Source organism: Pectinophora gossypiella, chromosome 20 (genome assembly GCF_024362695.1).
Source record: "Pectinophora gossypiella chromosome 20, ilPecGoss1.1, whole genome shotgun sequence".
Taxonomy (NCBI): domain Eukaryota; kingdom Metazoa; phylum Arthropoda; class Insecta; order Lepidoptera; family Gelechiidae; genus Pectinophora; species Pectinophora gossypiella.
Window position 1 is genome coordinate 2,437,290 of NC_065423.1, and position 20,868 is coordinate 2,458,157.

General features: G+C 40.4%; 1 protein-coding gene across 1 annotated transcript; it reads right to left on the reverse strand.

Moving 5' to 3' along the window:
* Positions 1-324: 324 nt before the first annotated feature.
* Positions 325-20,428, reverse strand: LOC126375879 (asparagine--tRNA ligase, cytoplasmic). Its single transcript, XM_050022956.1, has 10 exons — positions 20,248-20,428; positions 19,819-20,166; positions 9,580-9,800; positions 8,828-8,946; positions 6,807-6,980; positions 6,145-6,273; positions 5,471-5,615; positions 5,001-5,105; positions 4,182-4,392; positions 325-3,027 (listed from the first exon to the last, which is right to left on the reverse strand). Exons 1-10 carry the CDS (start codon positions 20,273-20,275, stop codon positions 2,843-2,845), a joined length of 1,665 nt encoding a protein of 554 aa, XP_049878913.1. The 5' UTR covers positions 20,276-20,428; the 3' UTR covers positions 325-2,842.
* Positions 20,429-20,868: the final 440 nt, after the last annotated feature.

Genomic DNA, 20,868 nt, shown 5'->3' on the forward strand with positions numbered 1-20,868 from the left:
CTGATTGTCCAAAAAGTAAGATAATCCGTGCTTCGGAAGGCACGTTAAGCCGTTGGTCCCGGTTATTATTTGCTGATGTAAGTACGTAGTCGTTACATGAGTCATGTCAGGGGCCTATGGCGGCTCAGTAATAACCCTGACACTAGGTTTGATGAGGTTGGTAATCCACCTCACAATCCACGGGATAGAAAGAATTTAGGACCTCCGGTTCGTGAGCCCAACGCTCAACCACTGGACCACGGAGGTCGTTGTTAAACTATATAATCACAACTAGACGTTTGTATAATAGTAGGTAAGTACATTTGGTAAAACAATAAAAAAATATTTCAAAACAAGCTTTTATTCAAATACTATTTCATATACAACGCCACATACATTTGACTTCTCGGTGGAATGCATTCCTGTTTTAATTATTTATGTATTTTAAATTCAAATGAAAATGCAAACAATTTCGAGTCGTATTTGTGTACTTAGCAAATAACTTTAGCTACAATAAATAGCTTAAATACAAATAATATGCAGCATAAATGCATAATTATTAATTAAATTCCACTGAATATAGGATAAGATAAACAAATATAGTCCAACAAACGTAACCTGAAGAATGAGAGCAGGACAGATATATAATATATCGCCTCGTGCGAAAGAGATATCTATACTATTAAATAGAAAAGAATCGATCGACCTAATATCGACTGATACATCACTGTGCTAATGAACTTCACAACACTAGCTTACGTACTTTGTCAGATCTAATTCATACCGCGCATTTGAAGCTATTGTAAAATGTTAAATTTATTGAAATACTAGCGGTCGCCTGCGACCGTCCGCGTGGATTTCGGTTTCCGCGGTAAGGATTACCGATTTTTTTAAAATTGTTGAAGCCTGTGTGTTGTCCTGATGTATAAGCTACATTATTGTAAAGTTTCATTAAAATCCATTCAGTAGTTTTTGCGTGAAAGAGTAACAAACATCCATTCTCACAAACTTTCAAGATAGGATGTTCACTAATTGTATTGAACTGGTCGTTCTGTTTAATAGTACGAAAGAGACAAAATATTATCATCATCTCATTAACGTCCCCACTGCTGGGGCACGGGCCTTCCCTATGGATGGATAGGGAGATCGGGCCTTAAACCATCACGCGGGCCCAGTGCGGATTGACAGTTATTAACGACTGCTAATGCAGCCGGGACCAACGGCTTAACGTGCCTTCAGCACGGAAGAGCTCGAGATGAAAACTTTTTTTTGTGGTCACCCATCCTATGACCGGCCTTTGCGAAAGTTGCTTTACTTCAACAATCGCAGACCGAGCGCGTTTACCGCTGCGCCACCGTGCTCCTCGAGACTAAATATACGTCATAATGAAGAAATAGGTAAATAATATGGATAATAATTGGATATATTTGGTTTTATAAAATAAATTTAATATAAGGAGCGGGAAAATGAAACGGCGTCGTTCTTGTTACTATTTTGTTTTTTATTGTTTTTCTTTTGTTTTATGATAAAAAAGGTTACATCCCGTTTTCGCTAGATGGCGCTTGTCTCTGACATGCTGCCACCACCTAGGTATCTAATCAAGTTACGTCTGTTGGATCATAGTTTAGGCTGTGTACGAAATACCTAAAGATGTGTTTATATTGAGGTTGGTCGACTTCTAGAAAGAAATCCAGCAGGGTCAACATGCGCATCGTGATAAAATTATCGATCGATTCGATAAATATTGTCTAAATCGATAAATTTGTTTCGTCCCTAACATGCGTGTCACGTGATTTTTGTTCATATTTTGACAGAACGACATGACTTATTTGGGTTCACATGTTAGCACCAATCGACAAAACGACATAATTATATCGTCAGAATCGATAAAATTACCGTGACAGAATTTTAATACGTTGCATATGTTAGCCCTGGCTACGATGGCTGTTTTAACTGTAATAGAACAGAGGTTGTGGAGCAGCGTGGTGGAGTGTGCTCCATATTCCCTCCGGTTGATTGAGGGGAGGCCTGTGCCCAGCAGTGGGACGTATATAGGCTGTTGAATAGATAGTTTAGCGGATAGTTTTCGGAGAACGTGTTTAGGTATTTTATACCTGGGTGATTTTTTAAAGTACACGTAATTTAGGTGGCGTTTTTCTAACGATAAAGCGACAATAGAATATATACATTGTTTGAGGTTTACGCAGGTTATTATTATAATAAAAACACAAAATACCGGGCTCTTACCGCGTAAAAATCAGGCATATGAGACTCCGAGGCATATGAGTAATCAGTATTATCGCTTTATCGTTAAAAACGCGGTAAGAACCCGGTATTATGTATTTTGAATGGGATACATTTCTGTCGATGTAGTCGAATGTTCTATGAGACGCTTATTAAATGTTTGGAAAAACAAAAGCATAACATAACATGATGCTATATCCCCAAAGGCGTATAGTATACACCCCCTTTTTGCCAGCTATGTGTAAGTCCCATGTAATAGGGGACGAGCCTATAGCCATTATTAAAAGGGTACTAATCCTGTAAACCACGTGATTTAGAGTCTCAGCCGAGATTCGAAGCCCCTACGATATACATTTTTTATTGACGTGGTTAATTGTAGATTTGCCGCAAATGGCATTAACTATTTGGCCGGACAAATGGAAAGTGCTAAGGGCTCTAATAGGGAACGCTGGGGGCTCTTAACAATGTACAAGACGACTGATGACTGTGTGTGACTGATGTGTTAGTTTTGTACTGACTTACAAGTCACACTCTCAAATTCGGACAAAAAGGAAAATGCGCCACCGAAATAACATGTATAAGTTAAAAAAAAAACACCCACGTGTCTTTCCGTGGCAGCTTATGGCGTACAACGCTCAAGGAAGCGTGGGTACAGGCACACCTCGCGGATGTGGTACCGGTCCAGAAGCCAGCACAGGAACCTCTCTAGCCCCAGCCCGTAGCCGCCGTGGGGCACGGAGCCGAACTTGCGCTGGTCGGTGTACCAGTAGTACGGGGAAGGGTCGATGCCCTCGCGTTTGTAGCCTGCAGGGGAAAATACGAATATTAAGTTATATAACATTTTATACTACACCTACTCGAAAAGTGTCGTCTTCCTTTTTTAAACATACATACATAAACTCACGCCCGTAATCCCAAATGAGGTGGGCAGAGCCACAAGTAATCAAAGACAACTTGCAGCCACTGTTGATACGAAGTCCTAAGATGGATATGATGAACCTTATGGTGATAAGGGATCAGCCTATCGCCCATAACATTAGTCCATCATGTTAGAGGACGCAATCCCTCTGTCGGTTTTTACGACATGCCCGGGAAGACAAGCAGCTGAACGTGTTCTATGTTTGTTATTTGCTCCCAGAACAGCACAGAAGCAAAAGTCTTTTTTAAAAAGGGACAGAAAGTACAGTCATGAGCAATATCATGTACCCACTTTAGAACTCTGTCGCACTATCATATTTGAAATTTAATGAGACTTACGGTTTAATTTGTCAAAAAAGTTAATGAGACATGGTTTCAAAGTGTACATATTAGTACTCGTGACCGTACGACATTACTGTCACATAATATAAGCAAAGCACGTAATATACGATTCTGACGTCCTGATTACTCTAGCCATAGAGGCGGCCAATCAGCTCGCGACAACAAACACTTCAGGACTCTTCTTCTATCGTGTGGGTTGTAAGGTGAACCAACCTCATCAACCCTGGTGTCAAGGTTATCATTGAGCCGCCAAAGGCCCCTGACATGGCTCATGTAACGACTACTTAATTACATCAGTAAATAATAACCGGGACCAACGGCTTAACGTGCCTTCCGAAGCACGGATCATCTTACTTTTGGACAATCAGGTGATCAGCCTGTAATGTCCTAACCAAACTAGGGATCACAAAGTGATTTTTGTGATATGTCCCCACAGGGATTCGAACCCGGGATCTCCGGATCAACCACTCAACGCTCAACCACTGGACCACGGAGGCCGTTGCACTGGACACGGACTCTGACTGACGTCAATTGCAAAGGGTTATAAATATAACCAAAACAATAGGTTCGTTTACTCAAATAGTATGGGGAACTGTCAAAATTTAAGAACACTCAACAGTAGCGACACCTGATCGGAGAAATAGGCAATTTTTATCGTCATTTGGATGCGTGGGAAATATTAAAATGAGAAACAGTACCTTCCATGAGCTCCTGGTGGTCCCATATCCTCATGGAGCCGCCCACGATCTCGCCCACGCCCGGCATGAGCACGTCCACGGACTCGGTGAGCCGCGCGTCGTCCGCGCATCGCGACATGTAAAACGACTTGATCTCCGCCGGGAACTTGCACAGCAGGATCGGCACGCCTATCGCGTCTGTCATCTTGCGCTCCGGCATCTCGGGGATGTCCTGGCAAAACATTTGTTTACATTAATAAAAAAAGTAAATGCGTTAATAAATGCGCCGGTAGTCACAGCGTCCTTAAAGAGGTGGCTCCATTAGATTCCGAACCTAGCCAAGTCCGCTTAAATCTTTGGCGGCGGAAGTGTTCTCCCACCCCTCCTCATATATAATATATATTTATTTGTAAGTGTGTTATTGTATATTTATTTGCATGTATTTATTGGTAAGTTGTACTTACAGTTTGTACCCGCAATCTTTAAGTTATTTTCTTTTACATTTTTCCTCATTTTATGGTTGTCTGGAAGAAATCGCTTTAAGCGACAAGGCCGCCATTTGCCATGTACTTAGTTAAGAGTCTTTTTGTAATTATTTATTTTTATTTTGGTGCAATAAAGTGTCATCATCATCATCATCAATAGCCGTACGACGTTCACTGCTGGGCATAGGCCTCCCCCAAGAATCTCCACGACGATCGGTCCTGCACTGCCCGCATCCAGCGGCTTCCCGCGACCTTCACCAGATCGTCGGTCCACCTTGTAGCGGGCCTACCCACTGAGCGTCGTCCGACACGAAATAAAGAGTATTTGTATTGTATTGATTTTATATATCCGTACCTCTCCGAACTCATAGAAGGATCCGTCTTCTTTGGTGATGTTATGTTCCCGGAGGTACTCGATGGCTTCCGTGTACGCCATACGCTTGAATGGCTTCTCCGGTTTCTGAAATAATTGCAATGACTATAACGGCCTCCGAGGTCCAGTGGTTGAGCGTTAGGCTCATGATCCGGAGTTCCCGGGTTCGAATCCCTGTGGGGATACGTCACAAAAATCACGTGTGGGTTCTTAGTTCATCTCGTGATGGATGTACCTCTGATTTTCTAATTTGTTTTTTAATTCATGTTTGGATTATCTTATTTTTAAGCCGTTGGTCCCGGTGACTACTTACTGATGTAAGTGTATGTCAGGGGCCTTTGGCGGCTCAATAATAACCCTGACAGCAGGGTTGATGAGGTTTTAATGTCAAATAAAAGTTTTATTAACCTGAGATTAAATGCACGGGATTTAAAAAAAAAAACTAGTGTTACCTTGAAGTTGGGGTTGAGCTCTCGTACGAGCGGCCCCGCGGGCGAGGCCAGCACGCGCTCCACCACGTCCACCACCAGGTCCTCCAGCCGGGACAGCAGATCCTCGAACGTTATGAACGGACACTCCGCTTCCACGTGGCTATATCTGTTGGAAATATTACTTATGTAACATAGTTTTTTCTAATTAACATTTTTTTTATGGCGTTGGATTGGCACATGTTCTTAGAAGACCTGTGGAGCACCCGTCCCGACGAGTTCTGACCTGCGGGCCTAGCACCGTAAGCACGCGACTCTTTCTCGCCGCGACAGAGATCATCTGTCTCTTTCTGTGCAGTACTGTGAGAGAGTGACGGGTGACCGATGTAGAGGCGAGAGAGTCGCGCACTTACGGTGCTAAGCACGCTGGTGTGCGCGTGGAAAACGCAAAAGGGGGCACAGTCCAGATAGACCAGGCGACGTTCGGTTGACTGAGAGTTAAAAACGCTTGGCATATCATGGGAGCAAGCTACAGAGGCTGCAAAAGATCGCGGGGAGTGGAAATCTGTTATTCGAGCCTTACATCCCAACGGCTAAAAGGATTAGAAGGAGAAACATATTTTTGAATTTGATTTTTCTGAATTTGATTTTTTTGAATTTGATTTTTTTGCATTTGATTTTTTTGAATTTCGACTCACTCGGCGAGATGTCTCCTGGTGCGCGACTGCTCGGCCCGGTATGACTGCGCGATGCAGTACACGTCACCCAGCGCCGGCAGGCATGTCTCCAGGTACAGCTGCGAGCTCTGCGTCAGGTAAGCGTCGTCTCTGCAACCAACGATCTCGATAAGTAACGAAAAATAACGCCACCCGAAGAACGTGTTTATTTATACATAAATAAAACACATAATACCGGTTCCTTACCGCATTAATAGTTACATAGCCTTTACATAACGTATTTTTTTTCTAAAAACCTAAAAAAACCTGGTTTTTTTTGTACATTTTTGTCTCCCAAATTATAAAACTGCATAAAATTATCATGAAGCAATCATTCACAAATAATTTGAGACAAAATAAAACTCAATTGATGTTAAACATGTCACTTGAGAGACAAAAATGTACAAAAAAACAGGTTATTTTTACATTTTTAGAGAAAATGACATTTTGCCAAAAAAAGAAAAAACATTTAGCACATCTTATAGAACATTAGCCCCGCTATCTCCCACAGCAATTTGATTTACTCATTCTGGGACACCCTGTATATATTAGTAGTAAGTAGTAGAGTAGCTTCTCCCTGTGTAACATATGATTATAAAAAAAAAAAATAATAAATATTATTTTTTTTATGATTATGTACTAACCCGAAGTACTTGAACTTGAAGAGCGTGCTGCCGCCTTCACACTGCGTCTGCACCAGGGTGGGCGGGGTCACCTCCGTGTAGTGCCTGCTGGCGAAGTGGTCCCGGAAGGCGCGGGTGACGGCGGCGCGAGCGCGGAGGACCTTCGAGGTGTTCTCGCCGCGGATCATTATGTGCCTTAAATCAACAGTTAATAATAACATAAACCCACGCCCGTAATCCCTAATGGGGTAGGCAGAGCTACAAGTAATCAAAGAAAACTTGCTGCCACTGTTGATACGATGTCGTAAGCTGGATATGATAAACCTTATGGTGATAAGGGATCAGCCTATCGCCCATAACATTAGTCCATCATGTTAGAGGACAAAATCCCTCTGTCGGTTTTTACGACACGCCCGGGAAGACAAGCAGCTGAACGTGCTGAACGTGTTCTATGTTTTTTATTTGCTCCCAGAACAGCATAGAAGCAATAATATAAGCTCACAATTAAAACACATAATAACGGGTTCTTACCGCGTTTGAAATAGGGATATGAGACTTCCGATATTTCGACACTGTTGCAAGTGCCATGACCAACCAACCACCGCAACCCCAATCCATCACCAAACCACCACTCCAATCTCATAAGTCATCCCGTGTGGCACTTGCAACAGTGTCGAAATATCGGGAGTCTCATATCCCTATTTCAAACGCGGTAAGAACCCGTTGTTATGTGTTTTAATTATGATAATAACCGCGTAAACTTAAAATAATAATAATATAAGCTCACTATTATATTGCACCTCCCCCCCCCTCGGACATAATTGTCTTCAATCATTTGGCGTCTGACGTACACACAGATGCGCGTGTACGATAACGTCGATTTTTCCCGCTAATTTCTGTTCCCATGGGAATTTCCGGAATTCCTTTCTAAGTGCACCTCTACGGTACCTAAGCTACGTCCCTTCCAAATTTCAAGTGCCTACGTTTAGCCGTTTAGACTGTGCGTTGATATGTCAGTCAGTCAGTTTCTCCTTTTATATATTTAGATTTTAATTATTATTTTTTTACTTTATTATGTCAAAGCGGCCATCATAGCGTGCCGCTGGTTCAATTAACGATACTTGTTATACCGCATATTATTGTTTACTTATACTTATACATTACGTATTATATTTGTTCAGATGGCCAATGTTCTTTAGGATAACACTCTTGCAAAGGAAAATAAGTCGCTTTAAAGCGTTAACATTTATACTTCTTGATCATTTACATAATATAGCATCACGCCTATATCCCCGAAGGGGTAGGTGTATAAAGTCGAACTTCTTATTAGCTGCAGTAAAATGACGTTTTGTGGGTTGCCGCTTTTTGAAGAAAAATAAATAGGGATGTAACTAAGTGAGTGAGTGAATCATTAAATGAATGATAAGTTTGGTTTTGCTTTTGAAATAAATGAATAATTAATATTGATGTTAGTATGACTTAATCTATGTAAATTAAGTATTATGAGTTAGTTGTGGAACGATTAGATCTTTAGTGAACTGAATCACATCCCTATTGAGATTCAGCTGGCAACATTATTTTACGGAATGACATTTTGAAACATCAGTTTACTTAGGTTGATCACCAGGGGCCTGTTTAATAAAACTTACAATTGTAAATTACAATGACAATTTGGTGTTCATTACGTAGCTAATATGAAACTGCAAAATATTCGTGATCACACACTCCGCAATGTACATCAAATTGTCATTGTAATTTATAATTGTAAGTTTTATTAAACAGGCCCCAGATTGTCCGCAAGTAAAATGATCCGTGCTTCGGAAGGCACGTTAAGCCGTTGGTCCCGGTTACTACTTACTGATGTAAGTATCTAGTCGTTACATGAGCCATGTCAGGGGCCTTTGGCGGCTCAATAGTAACCCTGTCACCAGGGTTGATGAAGTTGATACTCAACCTCACAACCCACACGATAGAAGATGTGGTTTAGAACCCAAGCCGGGATTCGAACCCGGTCACGTCCAAATTAAACCTTAATATATTACCGGTTATCAAGCTGCACGTCGGGTAGAGCGTCCTCATTGAGGATAGCGTCGGCCCCGCCGGCGGGGGCCAGCCCCACCAGCTCCCAGTAGTCAGCCGTCAACTCGTGCCCGCCCGGAGCCTGCAGTTATTATAAGTAAGTATATTAATAAAACACTTTATTGCACACACATTCACAAGACATGTACAGGAAAAACTTTTTTTAAAGTAGGCAAATGCTGCCTAAGCGCCTATTTATTTTATACACACACTCTTACTCGGAAAGCGCCTTCCTTTTTTGAAAAGGGGGCAGAAACATAGAGCAACACGGGCCTCCGCGGATTGGGGCAGAAAGTTTTTTTTGTTTTGGTTTTCTCCGAAGGCCAAGACAAAGGGAACTACGCCCATACAGCCATGTCTTACGTATTTTTTTCTTGATGATGATGAAAGATGATGACGATGAATGATGAAACCTAAGCATTTCATAGTATATGTAGTAGTTTAAGTATTGATATTGATTTATTATAACAATTATAATGTGTATTATTATTATGTAGTTTATGTACTCGTAAGTGTATTTATCTTTTATCTATTTATATACCTACAAGTATTCCCATGCTGCACTATCCTGAATATTAAATATTTCCTATTATTAAAGGTTGCCTGGAAGAGATTGCCACTTAGCAATAAGGCAGCCTATTGTACTCATTCTATTTCTCTTTTGCTTTTTCCTGTTTGTGCAATAAAGTATTTGTTATGTTATGTTAAAACTTACAGTCTTCCCCTCAGGCACGACTTCGAGTTGTCCGTACAGGATGACGGATGACTCGGTAGATAGTACCAGGGCGTTGTAGGTCTGACAGAGGGCTCCGTGTAGGACGCACTGAAGGTAGCCGGTGCCGTCTCGCAGTGTGAGGAACATGAGCGCCCGCCCCTGCCGCCGCAAGCGATGTACCCAGCCGCGGACGCAGATACGCTTGCCCCGGTACTCCGTTGCTGTGTACAAATAACAAATTATTATATCATGGCACTTGCATACTTGTCGGTGTAGCATTTTCCATTCCAGTCTATCAAAGGCCAATTCCTTGACTTCCCTATAAGACACGACGTTAACCTTTTCTTTAATCTGTTCCATGTAAGCTCTTCTTGGTCTTCCCCTTCCCCTCTATCCTTCTAGCTTTCCTTCTATGATGTTTTTAAAGTCTTATTAGGTGTCCAATCATCTTGCCTCTTCTGTCTGTATGGAAAATGCTACACCGACAAGAGCGTGGCTCTTAAATTGATGATGATGACTTGCATACTAATACGTCCTTAATTCACATTAAGACACGATTGGTAATCGCATGTTTATACATTGTTTTAATTTTATGCGGTTATTATCATAATTAAAACACACAATAACGGGTTCTTACCGCATTTAAAGCAGGGATATGAAGTCATCCCGTGATCATGGCACTTGCAACAGTGTCGAAATATAGGGAGTCTCATATCCCTGATTTAAACGCGGTATAAGAACCCGTTATTATGTGTTTTAAAAGAATGTTTATTGAGCTGTGTAGCAAAATACAATGTGTCAATCCAAAACTACCCACTGCTTAACTCATTTTATTTGTCAATAAGAGAAACAAGTATCTACCCACAAAACCTACCACATACCTAAACTCATTTATATGACATATACATAACAAAAAACAGCCTATATACGTCCCACTGCTGGGCACAGGCCTCCCTTCAATCAATCGGAGGGGTTATGGAGCATACTCCACTACGCCGCTCCACTGCGGGTTGGCGGAGGAGTTTTCCCGATGGGAACATTGTCGAAATCACTTTGTGAGACTGTCCTTTGTTTGGTAAAGACTTTGCAGGCTTGGATCACTTGATCGTCCGAAAAAGATAATCCGTGTTTCGGAACGCATGTTAAACCGTTGGTTCTGGGCTTAAATGCCTCCATCAAACTGTAGTGGAGCAAAGTATCAATAATTCGGAAAAATATCTCATTTGGCGTCTACCCTATAAAAGTGATTGCATAATTTTAATAACAAGTAACTAGTTGTTTCCGGGTAAAACCCTTAGGTTGCTATATTATTGCATCATTCCATAAAGGAAAAAGTAAATAATAATATACACTTATTTATTTTATGATTTTGTCCTTACAGAACTCACCTGTAAGGAAACTCACAAAGAGAAAATTAAATTGAAAAATAATAATAAAACAAAATAAATTAATAATAATACAATTTCAATTTAATTTTTCATTTTGAATAATAATATAATATTTTTTTCTATCTATCTACTCAGCCTGTATCCACCCACTGCTGGGTATAGGCCTCCCCACTATCACGCAATCCTTTCCTTTTTTATTTTTTTTCTCTTTCTGTCAAATAGCTATATTGCTTTTTAGATGAATTGCTTAAACGCGTCATTCTTAATCCCCCCTGTTCGATCTATTCATACACCTATGAAAATAAAATAATTAATAAAATGCAGAATATGAATAAATACCGAATACCAAAAGAATATTCTGCGCATCTATAGAAAGTATTAATGCTTAAAATGTTTAATATGGTGAAATGGCTCACCACCTACCACATTGATCTAACAAAAAGCTTGGTGAGGTGCGGGTACTTAGTTCATGTTGTGATGGAAGTCTGACTACCCCAATTGGGATGTAGTTTTGAGCTTATGTTATGTTAAAATGATAAATTATATTTCTCTTCTTACTATTAAGATTGCAAAGATCTAATAATAAGTGTTATAGCAAAGACACTGTTTCCTAAGACACTTGTGTAAACAAACTCACATACCTATTATGTGTATGAAATGGAATTTAATACATGAAGTTCTTAAATCAACTGGTTTACTTCAACATAAGCTCACAACTATTTAAAAAATCAATCAATCAATCAATTATTTTTATTAAATTATTATTTTTTTTATTTTTTTATTATTATTATCAATTTTGGTAATTATAAATCTATTTAATTCTTCTATTGTGTGGGTTAAGAGGTGGACGACCAATCTGTTTAATTTATAATGGGGAGGATGCTAGTAGAAGAATCAAATCAATTATGATATTTGAACTCCACATCCTAGTATGAGATAACTCCATTCACAGAGAATAACTAAAAAAAGAATTAGCAGGAAAATAATAAAATTAAATAAATTAATAATGAAATCTAAAAGCCTTGATAAATTATTCCTTACTCCCCTTCAGTATGCTCATAATCTTATTTATAAGCTATTCCCAGTAGAAATCCCTATGCATCTTACCTTAGTGTTGCATTTTTATTGCATCATCCACAGTATAGTGACTGCATATTATAAAAAGTGCAAGATTAAAAATAAAATATTACTAAAAGATATGACATGATATTTAGGGAATGAAACTTTAATAAAAATAGTTAATAATTCTCTTTAGTAGAAGAAATTCAGTTTAGTAGTAGGGGTGTTTCTCTGCTCTGAGAATATCTAACTTTAGAAAGATGCATTATTTTTATATCTACAGGGTGTAACGGAACGGGGGTATCAAGCCGAAAGGGGACAAAACTATACCTTATGTAGATCTTATCTGCGAAATTTCAATTAAAAAAAAACACTTTTGATATTTTTTTCAATTTCAGTTAAAAAAAATATTTTAATATTCCCAGCATGTAAAAAACGCGGCACAGCACTATTGAGGTCACTGTTCTTAATCCACTCAAATATTGGCACTACACAAATCTCCTAGCGCGTCCTGGTCGCCTGGTACTCGTGGCGCTCGCACGGCCGCGATAGGTACGAAATTCGAGCGGGCGGCGGCTTTGGCGGCAACGTCAAAAGGAGTCGGCGGCCGATTGGAACAATCCGAGTCGGCGGCACGTCGGCGACTGTAACAAACAAGAATGACACTAAAGCATCTAATAATTGGAGTCATTTTGCTTTGACAACTATTCTCACATTTTATGACGTGTAAAATAAGTTAAAATTACCTACTTGTTTAGGTAAGGTATTTAATTTAATAGTAAATAGGAAAAAAAAGTGTGAAAGTGTGGGTAAGTAGGTAGGTAATTAATAATTAGACTTACGTTTTACTAGAAAGGTTCGAAATGTCGTCCTCCCCGTTCGATGCACAGACCTGCTCGCCTTTAGCTAGATGCCCTGGTATTGCGCAACATCTCCGGCGTCACCGTTAGTAACGCTTCAATGATGCGCTGCTGCAACTGCTCCCTTGGTGTTGATCCAGAAAGTGTGGCCCCATAAGCACACCTCCAACAATACCAGCCCAAACATTGATCCTCCATGATTGGTGTTGGAACGACGACTGGGAGGACAGGTGGGGGTTGGTGTGCGACCAGTAATGTTCATTATGAATATTACTAATCTCCTCTCTTACAAATGACGCTTCATCTGTCCACAACACTTTCGAAGCAAAGTCTGGTGAGCTTTCCACTTGAGCTCGGTACCATTCGCAGAATGCCACACGAGGTAAATAATCAGCAGAAATGAGCTCGGGCGTACGTTGCATGTGGTAAGGTTCGCGTGGTAGTCCTTGGGTTGGCTGCACGGCTAGTACGGCTTCTTCAAACTCCGGATCACGGGTCGCCGAGCGGCCAGTCTCGGATGACGCGTGGAAGGAGCCCGTTAAATGCAGTAGGCGATTGACCATTTGCCTGAAGCAGCGCAGTGAAGGCAGTTGCCTGGCTTCATCAGCTGGTCTACCTTCTATGAATCGCTGACGATACAAGTTCCGTGCTTCACTCAAGTTGCCATCGCCGGCACTCACACATATCATCATTTCATAATAACCTGCATTACTCAAAGACACCTCGAACTATCACTGATCACAGTAATCACAGTTATCACAACAAATCCAAATTTCGAACTTCACTCCGCAGATAGTAAACAAGCACTGACAAATAATTTGACAGTTTACTTTCGTGTGCATGTTTCTATCTCTTTCGAATGCTAGTATCCTGGTACTTAAGGGTAAGTATGTTGTTATTTCTTTGTGCGCAATAAAATATTTTTATGGTATTGTTTGAATGAATGAATGTATTGTATTTTATGAAAGTAGGTACTTATTTTAAGATTACTTTGAACCTAGAAAAGTAAAAAAGTCGTTTATCTAATAAGGATCACCCGCGCTCACACTCTGGCACTAACACAGAATTGCCAGGTTTCTTCGCAAATATCCCGCGCAATAACAGAAGGCGAAATGAATCGGTCAACAATAAGACATACTATCACTTGTAGCTGCCCCTATCCCTAATGGGGTGGGCAGAGTCACAAGAACATCCCATTAGCGGTACGAGCATGATAATTATTTATGTACCTATGTTATGATTACTTGTGGCTCTGTCTGCCCCATAAGAGATAAAGGCGTGATATTATGTATGTATGTCTGGTACGGGCATGTAGCGATACGAGCGTGAAGTGGTAAGTGAAATTCCGCAATCTCTGTCTACTCCAATGGGAAAAAGGCGTGATGTTATTGTTCACTGTTGGACAATACACGACTACAATTTAGGAAGGAAAAAAAAATACAAAAAAAATAATATTTTTTATCATGGTTAATGATAACTTTCCCTTAACAGCACCGCCATTTTGAATTTCGGGTGCACTAGTGCTTGCCGATCAAAAAAAATACTATCGATAATCTATCCCGACCGAGAGTCGATCGATAGCAAGACTATTGATAACTCGGAAAGTGGGAATATTTTCGATTTTATTACCTAAGTGCAATACAATCGATAGTATCGTTGCGGATTAATAACAAACTATCGATAATTTTGCCCTCAGTCAATAGTATTGCAACACTCCGATAGTATGGTTATTTTGAGTGGGCTGATTGTCTAAACTGAATTTCAATCACTCAAAAGTCCATGGATTTAGATTTTTTGAAAAGTTATTTTTTTTATTTCTACCAATCAAAATCGTAGTTGAAAATGTTTGTGATCGATAATCGATACTGAACTATCGATAGTTCGAAACACTAGCGTGCCTTTTTTACCGACTTCAAAAAAGGAGGAGGTTCTCAATTCGACCGTATATTTTTTTTTTTTTTTTTTTTTTTTTTTTTATGTTTGTTCGGGCATATCTTCGTCGTATATGAACCGATTTTGATAATTCTTTTTTTGTTTGAAAGGAGATATACCCAAGGGGGTCCCATGTCAAGGAAGTCAGGATCTGATGATGGAAGACCAGACAAATCGAGGGGAATTTTCAAAAATCGTAGGAGCGACTAGTGCGTTTGTAAAGTCATATTGATCGGATCGATCTTTAGGCTTCGGGAAAACTTCCCGGCCTTCGAAAACTGGTCAGCATCAGGGAGATACCCTATGGCCTGGCAAAACTATACAACCTGGAGCAATTTTTCTTTCACGAAACGTATTTAAATCTTGATCAAATCCAATCGCCGGTGCAAAAAAACAAAATGGCGGAAAAAAAAGATGGCCGCCATACAAAATTTTGTACATTTTGGAAGAAGCCCGTTTGGGTAAAAATAATGTATGGGGCGCTTACTCAAAACGTCCTGTAGAGTACGGAAATACTTTCTGATCACCAAAAACTGCTCCGCATCAGAGAGATACTCTACGGCCTGGCAAAACTATCGCACGTGAACCAATATTTCTTTGAGAGCACTTATTTAAATCTTGGTCAAATTCCATAGCGCGTAAAAAAAAACAAAATGGCGGAAAAACAAGATGGCCGCCATACACAATTTTGTTTTTTCAGAAAATGTCTCGGGATATAAAATATATATCGGGGTTGTGGTCGGATCGTCATGTTAAGTATGGAAATACTTCCCGATTTTCGAAAACTGCTCCGCATCAGGGTGACACCCTACGGCCTGGCGAAACTATCACACCTGAACCAATTTTTCTTTCACGAAATCTATTTAAATCTTGGTCGAATTTAATGGCCGGTGAAAAAAATACAAAATGGCGAAAAAACAAGATGGCCGCCATACAAAATTTTGTTTTTCCAGAAAATGTCTTGGGGGTAAAAATGATGTATAGGCGTGTGATCGGAACGTCATCTTTGAAAACTGCTCCCAATCAGGGAGACATCCTACGGCCTGGCAAACCTATTGCACCTGGATTTTGTTTGTTTCCACGACACCCATTTAAATCTTGGTCAAATTCTGTCGCCGGTGAAAAAGAACAAAGTGGCGGAAAAACAAGATGGCCGCCATACGAAGAGGGACAGTTTCGAATAAACAGGACACGCGAGCTGCTTTAGCAGCGAGCGAACCACGCGAAATCTACTGTATCTATATGTATGCGTGAGTGTGTATGATAGCAGCTTCCACTGACAACCACATGTGTGTATGTACACATACACATGTGTGTGTGTGTGCGTGTGTGTGCGCGCGTGTGTGTGTGTGTGTGTGTGTGTGCGTGTGTCTGTGTGTGTGCGTGTGTACGTGCGCGTGTGCTCGTGTGCGTTAGCGCGTGTGTGAGTGTGTGTGTGTAAACATGTTCATCAATAATAATTGTGATCACTACTAATAATATATTATATTATTGTATATGAATATAAATCAGAAAATCTGTCTGTCTGCATCCTTGCTCGGTCTAACCATCACTTAAAATCGTAAAATAAAATAAAATTTTTAACAAAAAAAAAAACCGACTTCAAACGCAAAACTAAAAAGCAATAAATAAATTTACTTCGCACAAAGTAATTAGTACGTATTTTCAATTAGTTAATTATTTTATAATTCTGAAGTCGGTGCCAAGTAAATGCTACAACAACCCTACTACAATATCAAATTACTACGTACACACAATATTGTTTAATACCTATATCAAAGCAATTACAAAACAATGTCAAACAAAAAATTACAAAACAATCAGTATTGAAAAATATATGAATCGGTACTTCGTTGTAGCATTTCCTTGGCACCGGCTTCAGAATTATAAAATAATTAACTAATTGAAAATACGTACTAATTACTTTGTGCGAAGTAAATTTATTTATTGCTTTTTAGTTTTGCGTTTGAAGTCGGTTTTTTTTTTTGTTAAAAATTTTATTCTATTCGCGAGCTCTGGCATGTCAGGGGCCTTTGGCGGCTCAATAGTGACCCTGACACCAGGGGTGATGAGGTTGGTAATCCACCTCACAATCCACACGATAGAAAAAGATTTTAAAAAATACTGTTATGTGTTTTTATTTCCTTGTACGCAATAAAGTATTATTGTATTGTATGAAAGTATTGTATTACTTATTTTAAGATTACTTTTACCATATCATAGTAAAAGTAATGTTAGGTAGGTACTTTACTTGAGAAATTAATTTTGTCATTACTATGTTGTAAACGTAACATTAATGTCTCGTTAATAAGATACACAATCACTTGCAGCTGCTCGTATCCCTAATGGGGTCGGCAGAGCCATAAGTAATCAGAACATACTAACATAATATCACGCCCGTATCACTAAGGGGTAGGCAGTCACAACGGTACTTGAGAAATTTATTTTGCTTTTACTATGTTGTAAATCCCCAAGGAATTCTAACAAGCCTCTGACGTTGCCGGCCGCCTCAGGGAGGCACCCCGTCTGGCCAAGGTGCCGGACCCGGTAGTTGGCGGCTCCTTCACACTCCAGTAGCACATGGGCCGCTGTCTCGTCCATGCAGGTTCTGCACAGGGGCTTGTCGGTGACACCTAGTGTAAACAGATGTTTGTTGATATCACCGTGACCACACAGCTACACCTGCTACCTGTAGCTGTTACCTGTATTAGTGGAGACCTCTTCACATTTAGAATTCTTTTGGAGAGACAACTATTAATGTTGGGTAGTGCCATCTTAGCCTGCCTGCATTTATTTACGGTGGTTCATAGTCTGGTGTGTTTGTTCATTCCCAAATATCCTAATACCGAACTAGCTTTATTTGCGGATGATACAGCCATCTATTCTACGTGCCGTGGTCGAGTTATGATGACCGGAATTCTCCAACGCGCCAATGCCTTGGGCAAGTAGTTTCGCAAATGGAGAATCAAGGTAAACCCGGAGAAAAGTGCAGCGGTGTACTTTTCAAAGGGCTATTATAACACGTCACTGTCACGCTGTCAACTTAAGTCATCAAGGTGTCTGGCAAGCCGATCCCTTGGGAGGAGCAAGTCAAATATCTCGGCGTAGTCTTAGATAGACGTCTTACTTTCAAGGCCCATATCCAACGTGTACGCGATTGCGCCACGTTTGTAATGGGCCGTGTTCATTGTCTCCTTAACAAGCGTAGTAAATTATCCCTTAGGAATAAGGTGAAAATCTACACGACTTGCATCCGTCCGATCATGACCTATGCAGGGGTAGTTTTCGCTCACGTGAGTCTCTCTCAAATCTACCGTCTACAGGTAATACAAAATCGTTTCACGAAATCCACGGGAGCTCCGTGGTTCTTTCGCAATGGAAATCTGCACATTGACCTAGGTCTGCCAACCATTGCCCAATGGCTCAAATTAGCTTCAAAGCGTTTTTTCGTTTGATTCTGCTCCGCACCAAACAAATCCCCTGGTAGTTGCGGCTTCCGAATACATCCCGCTTAGGAACGGTACTGAATAGCATCGGCGTCCGAAGGATGTAATACGATCCCGACCCGATTACTCAAGCCATCAGCCAATCAGCTCGCGACAACAAACACTTCAGGACCCCGATACCGACACCGCCGGCGTGGTCGACGACTTCCCTCAATCAGCGCTTATCGCTATCGGCTTACTAGGGTCATTTAATTCTTTCAAATATTTTTCCTCTCAGACGACGCCCTGAGCCGAGGTTCGCGCTCAACTGGGCACCCTCAGGCCTGTTGTCTTAAACGATGTAACGGGTGAGAGCCTTCAGCGCTCCCCATTTGTCCGGCCAAGTAGTTAATGTCATTTGCGGCAAATCTTCGATAAGTCACGTCAAAAAAAGGTGTGTTTGTTGGCTGCTCTCGTTCGTAGCAGCGAGCGAACCTGTCCGAATGAGATCGGCAATATCGGTTCCGGACCGATGGCTGTTACCTCCCGTTCCCCTTCTGGCCAACTCGTCCGCCGCGTCGTTACCTCTTGAATCGCTGTGTCCTTTGATCCATTGTAAAGTGACGTGGTTGTACTTGCACACCTTAGTCAGTGATTGGTGGTAACTGTATGAGTATTAGTAGTAGTTGTTTAGGGCCTGCAAAACTCTGAAAGTATTCTAATGAAACTGTCCCGTACCTAGCTAGCCATGAACGCATTCGCCGCTAGCGTGATGCCCATTTGACCTGGATTTGGTGTTAAGGGAGCCTGATATTACATAATCATAAAATAAAGCATAATACACAAGGAGACGAGATGCATTATAAAGTACATTTCTTTATCAACTATTAATGTAGGTAATCGACTAAATTTTTGGACAAAACTTGTACAACAAAGTGACTCTGCCCACCTCAGTAGCGCAGTAAGTGTGATATTAGATATGTGTAATTACTTGTGGCTCTGTCTGGTCCATTAGGGATAAAGCCGTGATTTATGTATGTTCAAATCTTCTTCTATCCTATGGGTTGTGAGGTGGATAACCTGGTGCGAGGGTTATTATTGAGCCGTCAAATGCCCCTGACATCGCTCATGTAACGACTACTTACTTACATCAGTAAGTAGTAACCGGGACCAAAGCCCATTGTTTTTTTAACTATTGTGTCTGGAAATCTTGGCCTCACAAGAATGAAACAAAACATTTTAAAAAATATTGATTATTTATGGCCATCACTGGCACGTTTACCCTTTACTAGGGCAGGCATAAATAAAAGAGGTGGTAGCTGTTCACTCAAAAGTTAAATACCTTGAACAGCTGATTGCTACGTAGTGTTGTGCAAATTTGAATTTATTACATGAAGACCTGGAATTCAATTGCTCATAACTAATGCAAATATGAACTTAGGCGGCCAATACTCTCGCATGTGATTTGTAGATAGTGACAGAGTTGGCACACTTCGGGTTGATACCCCCCTTCCGTTACACCCTGTACATTGGATTGTGTGTAAGATGATTTATGTCTATAATAAGTTATGTTACCTTCGAATATCTTCACAACGGTCGCCTTGGGCAGGCTGGGGTCCTCTTTGATAACGATTTTCTTGGCCTCTTCCAAGTTCTGTTGTCTCTTCTCATTGCTCTCGTCTTCCGCTTTCGCCTTGTCCGCCGCCTTGTAGTTCTCGCGTACCCAGATCTTCTGAATCTTCTTCAACTGAGACTTCGCTGCTACTTCATAAGTTTTCCCATCTTCTTTTGCGTCAACGTAGATAGTAGGAAAAGGCTCCTTGCCGGCATGTTTCATAGCCTTCAATATTGTTTTAAAAGGCTTAGCCTCCGTACCGTCCCCTGTCTCATCGTTTCCATTCTTGTCCGAAGTGTATATCTCGGCTGAAATAAATTTCTTGTCTTTCAAAATTACTGCATACGTGTAAGGTTATTTCCGAAAACATGGTCCGGTCTGCTACTTACCGAGAGTTAACTTGTCCATATCTGGCATGGTCACGGACCAATTATTACGCTTAACAATAAACTCGCACTTGCAATAGAATTTAATTAGTAAACTAAACACACAATACAATTATTAGAAATATTGTATCATAGACCGCCGCATTGCACAAGATTCTGACAATCTGGCAAGAATAGTATAATGAGGTGAAGTGAAAAAGTGACAAGTCGGAGTATTGACATTGACACCGAAAACAAGCGTTCAAAACCATAATAATGTAATGACCTATATATAAATTCAAAGGAATATACTATTAATATGTATAATGTTTAAAATACTTACTTAATACTCAATTAATAACGATTTCATAAATATTATATGAAAAATAAAATGATCAAAGTTTACTCTGTATCATCTTAAAACATGGTTGGTAAACGTTGGTAAAGAACGAGTAATATAATAATATTATACTTTGAACGTTATATTTACCTCCACCTATTATGGAGTAGCTGAACTAAGTTGAATCAGTTTTAGTTTTAAGGGTACAACTAGATGCCGCTAGTAGTGTCATTTTGCATCGCGATTTGTGAGACATAAAATTGCCCGCTATCCCTAATGGGGTAGGCAGAGCCACAAGCAACTTG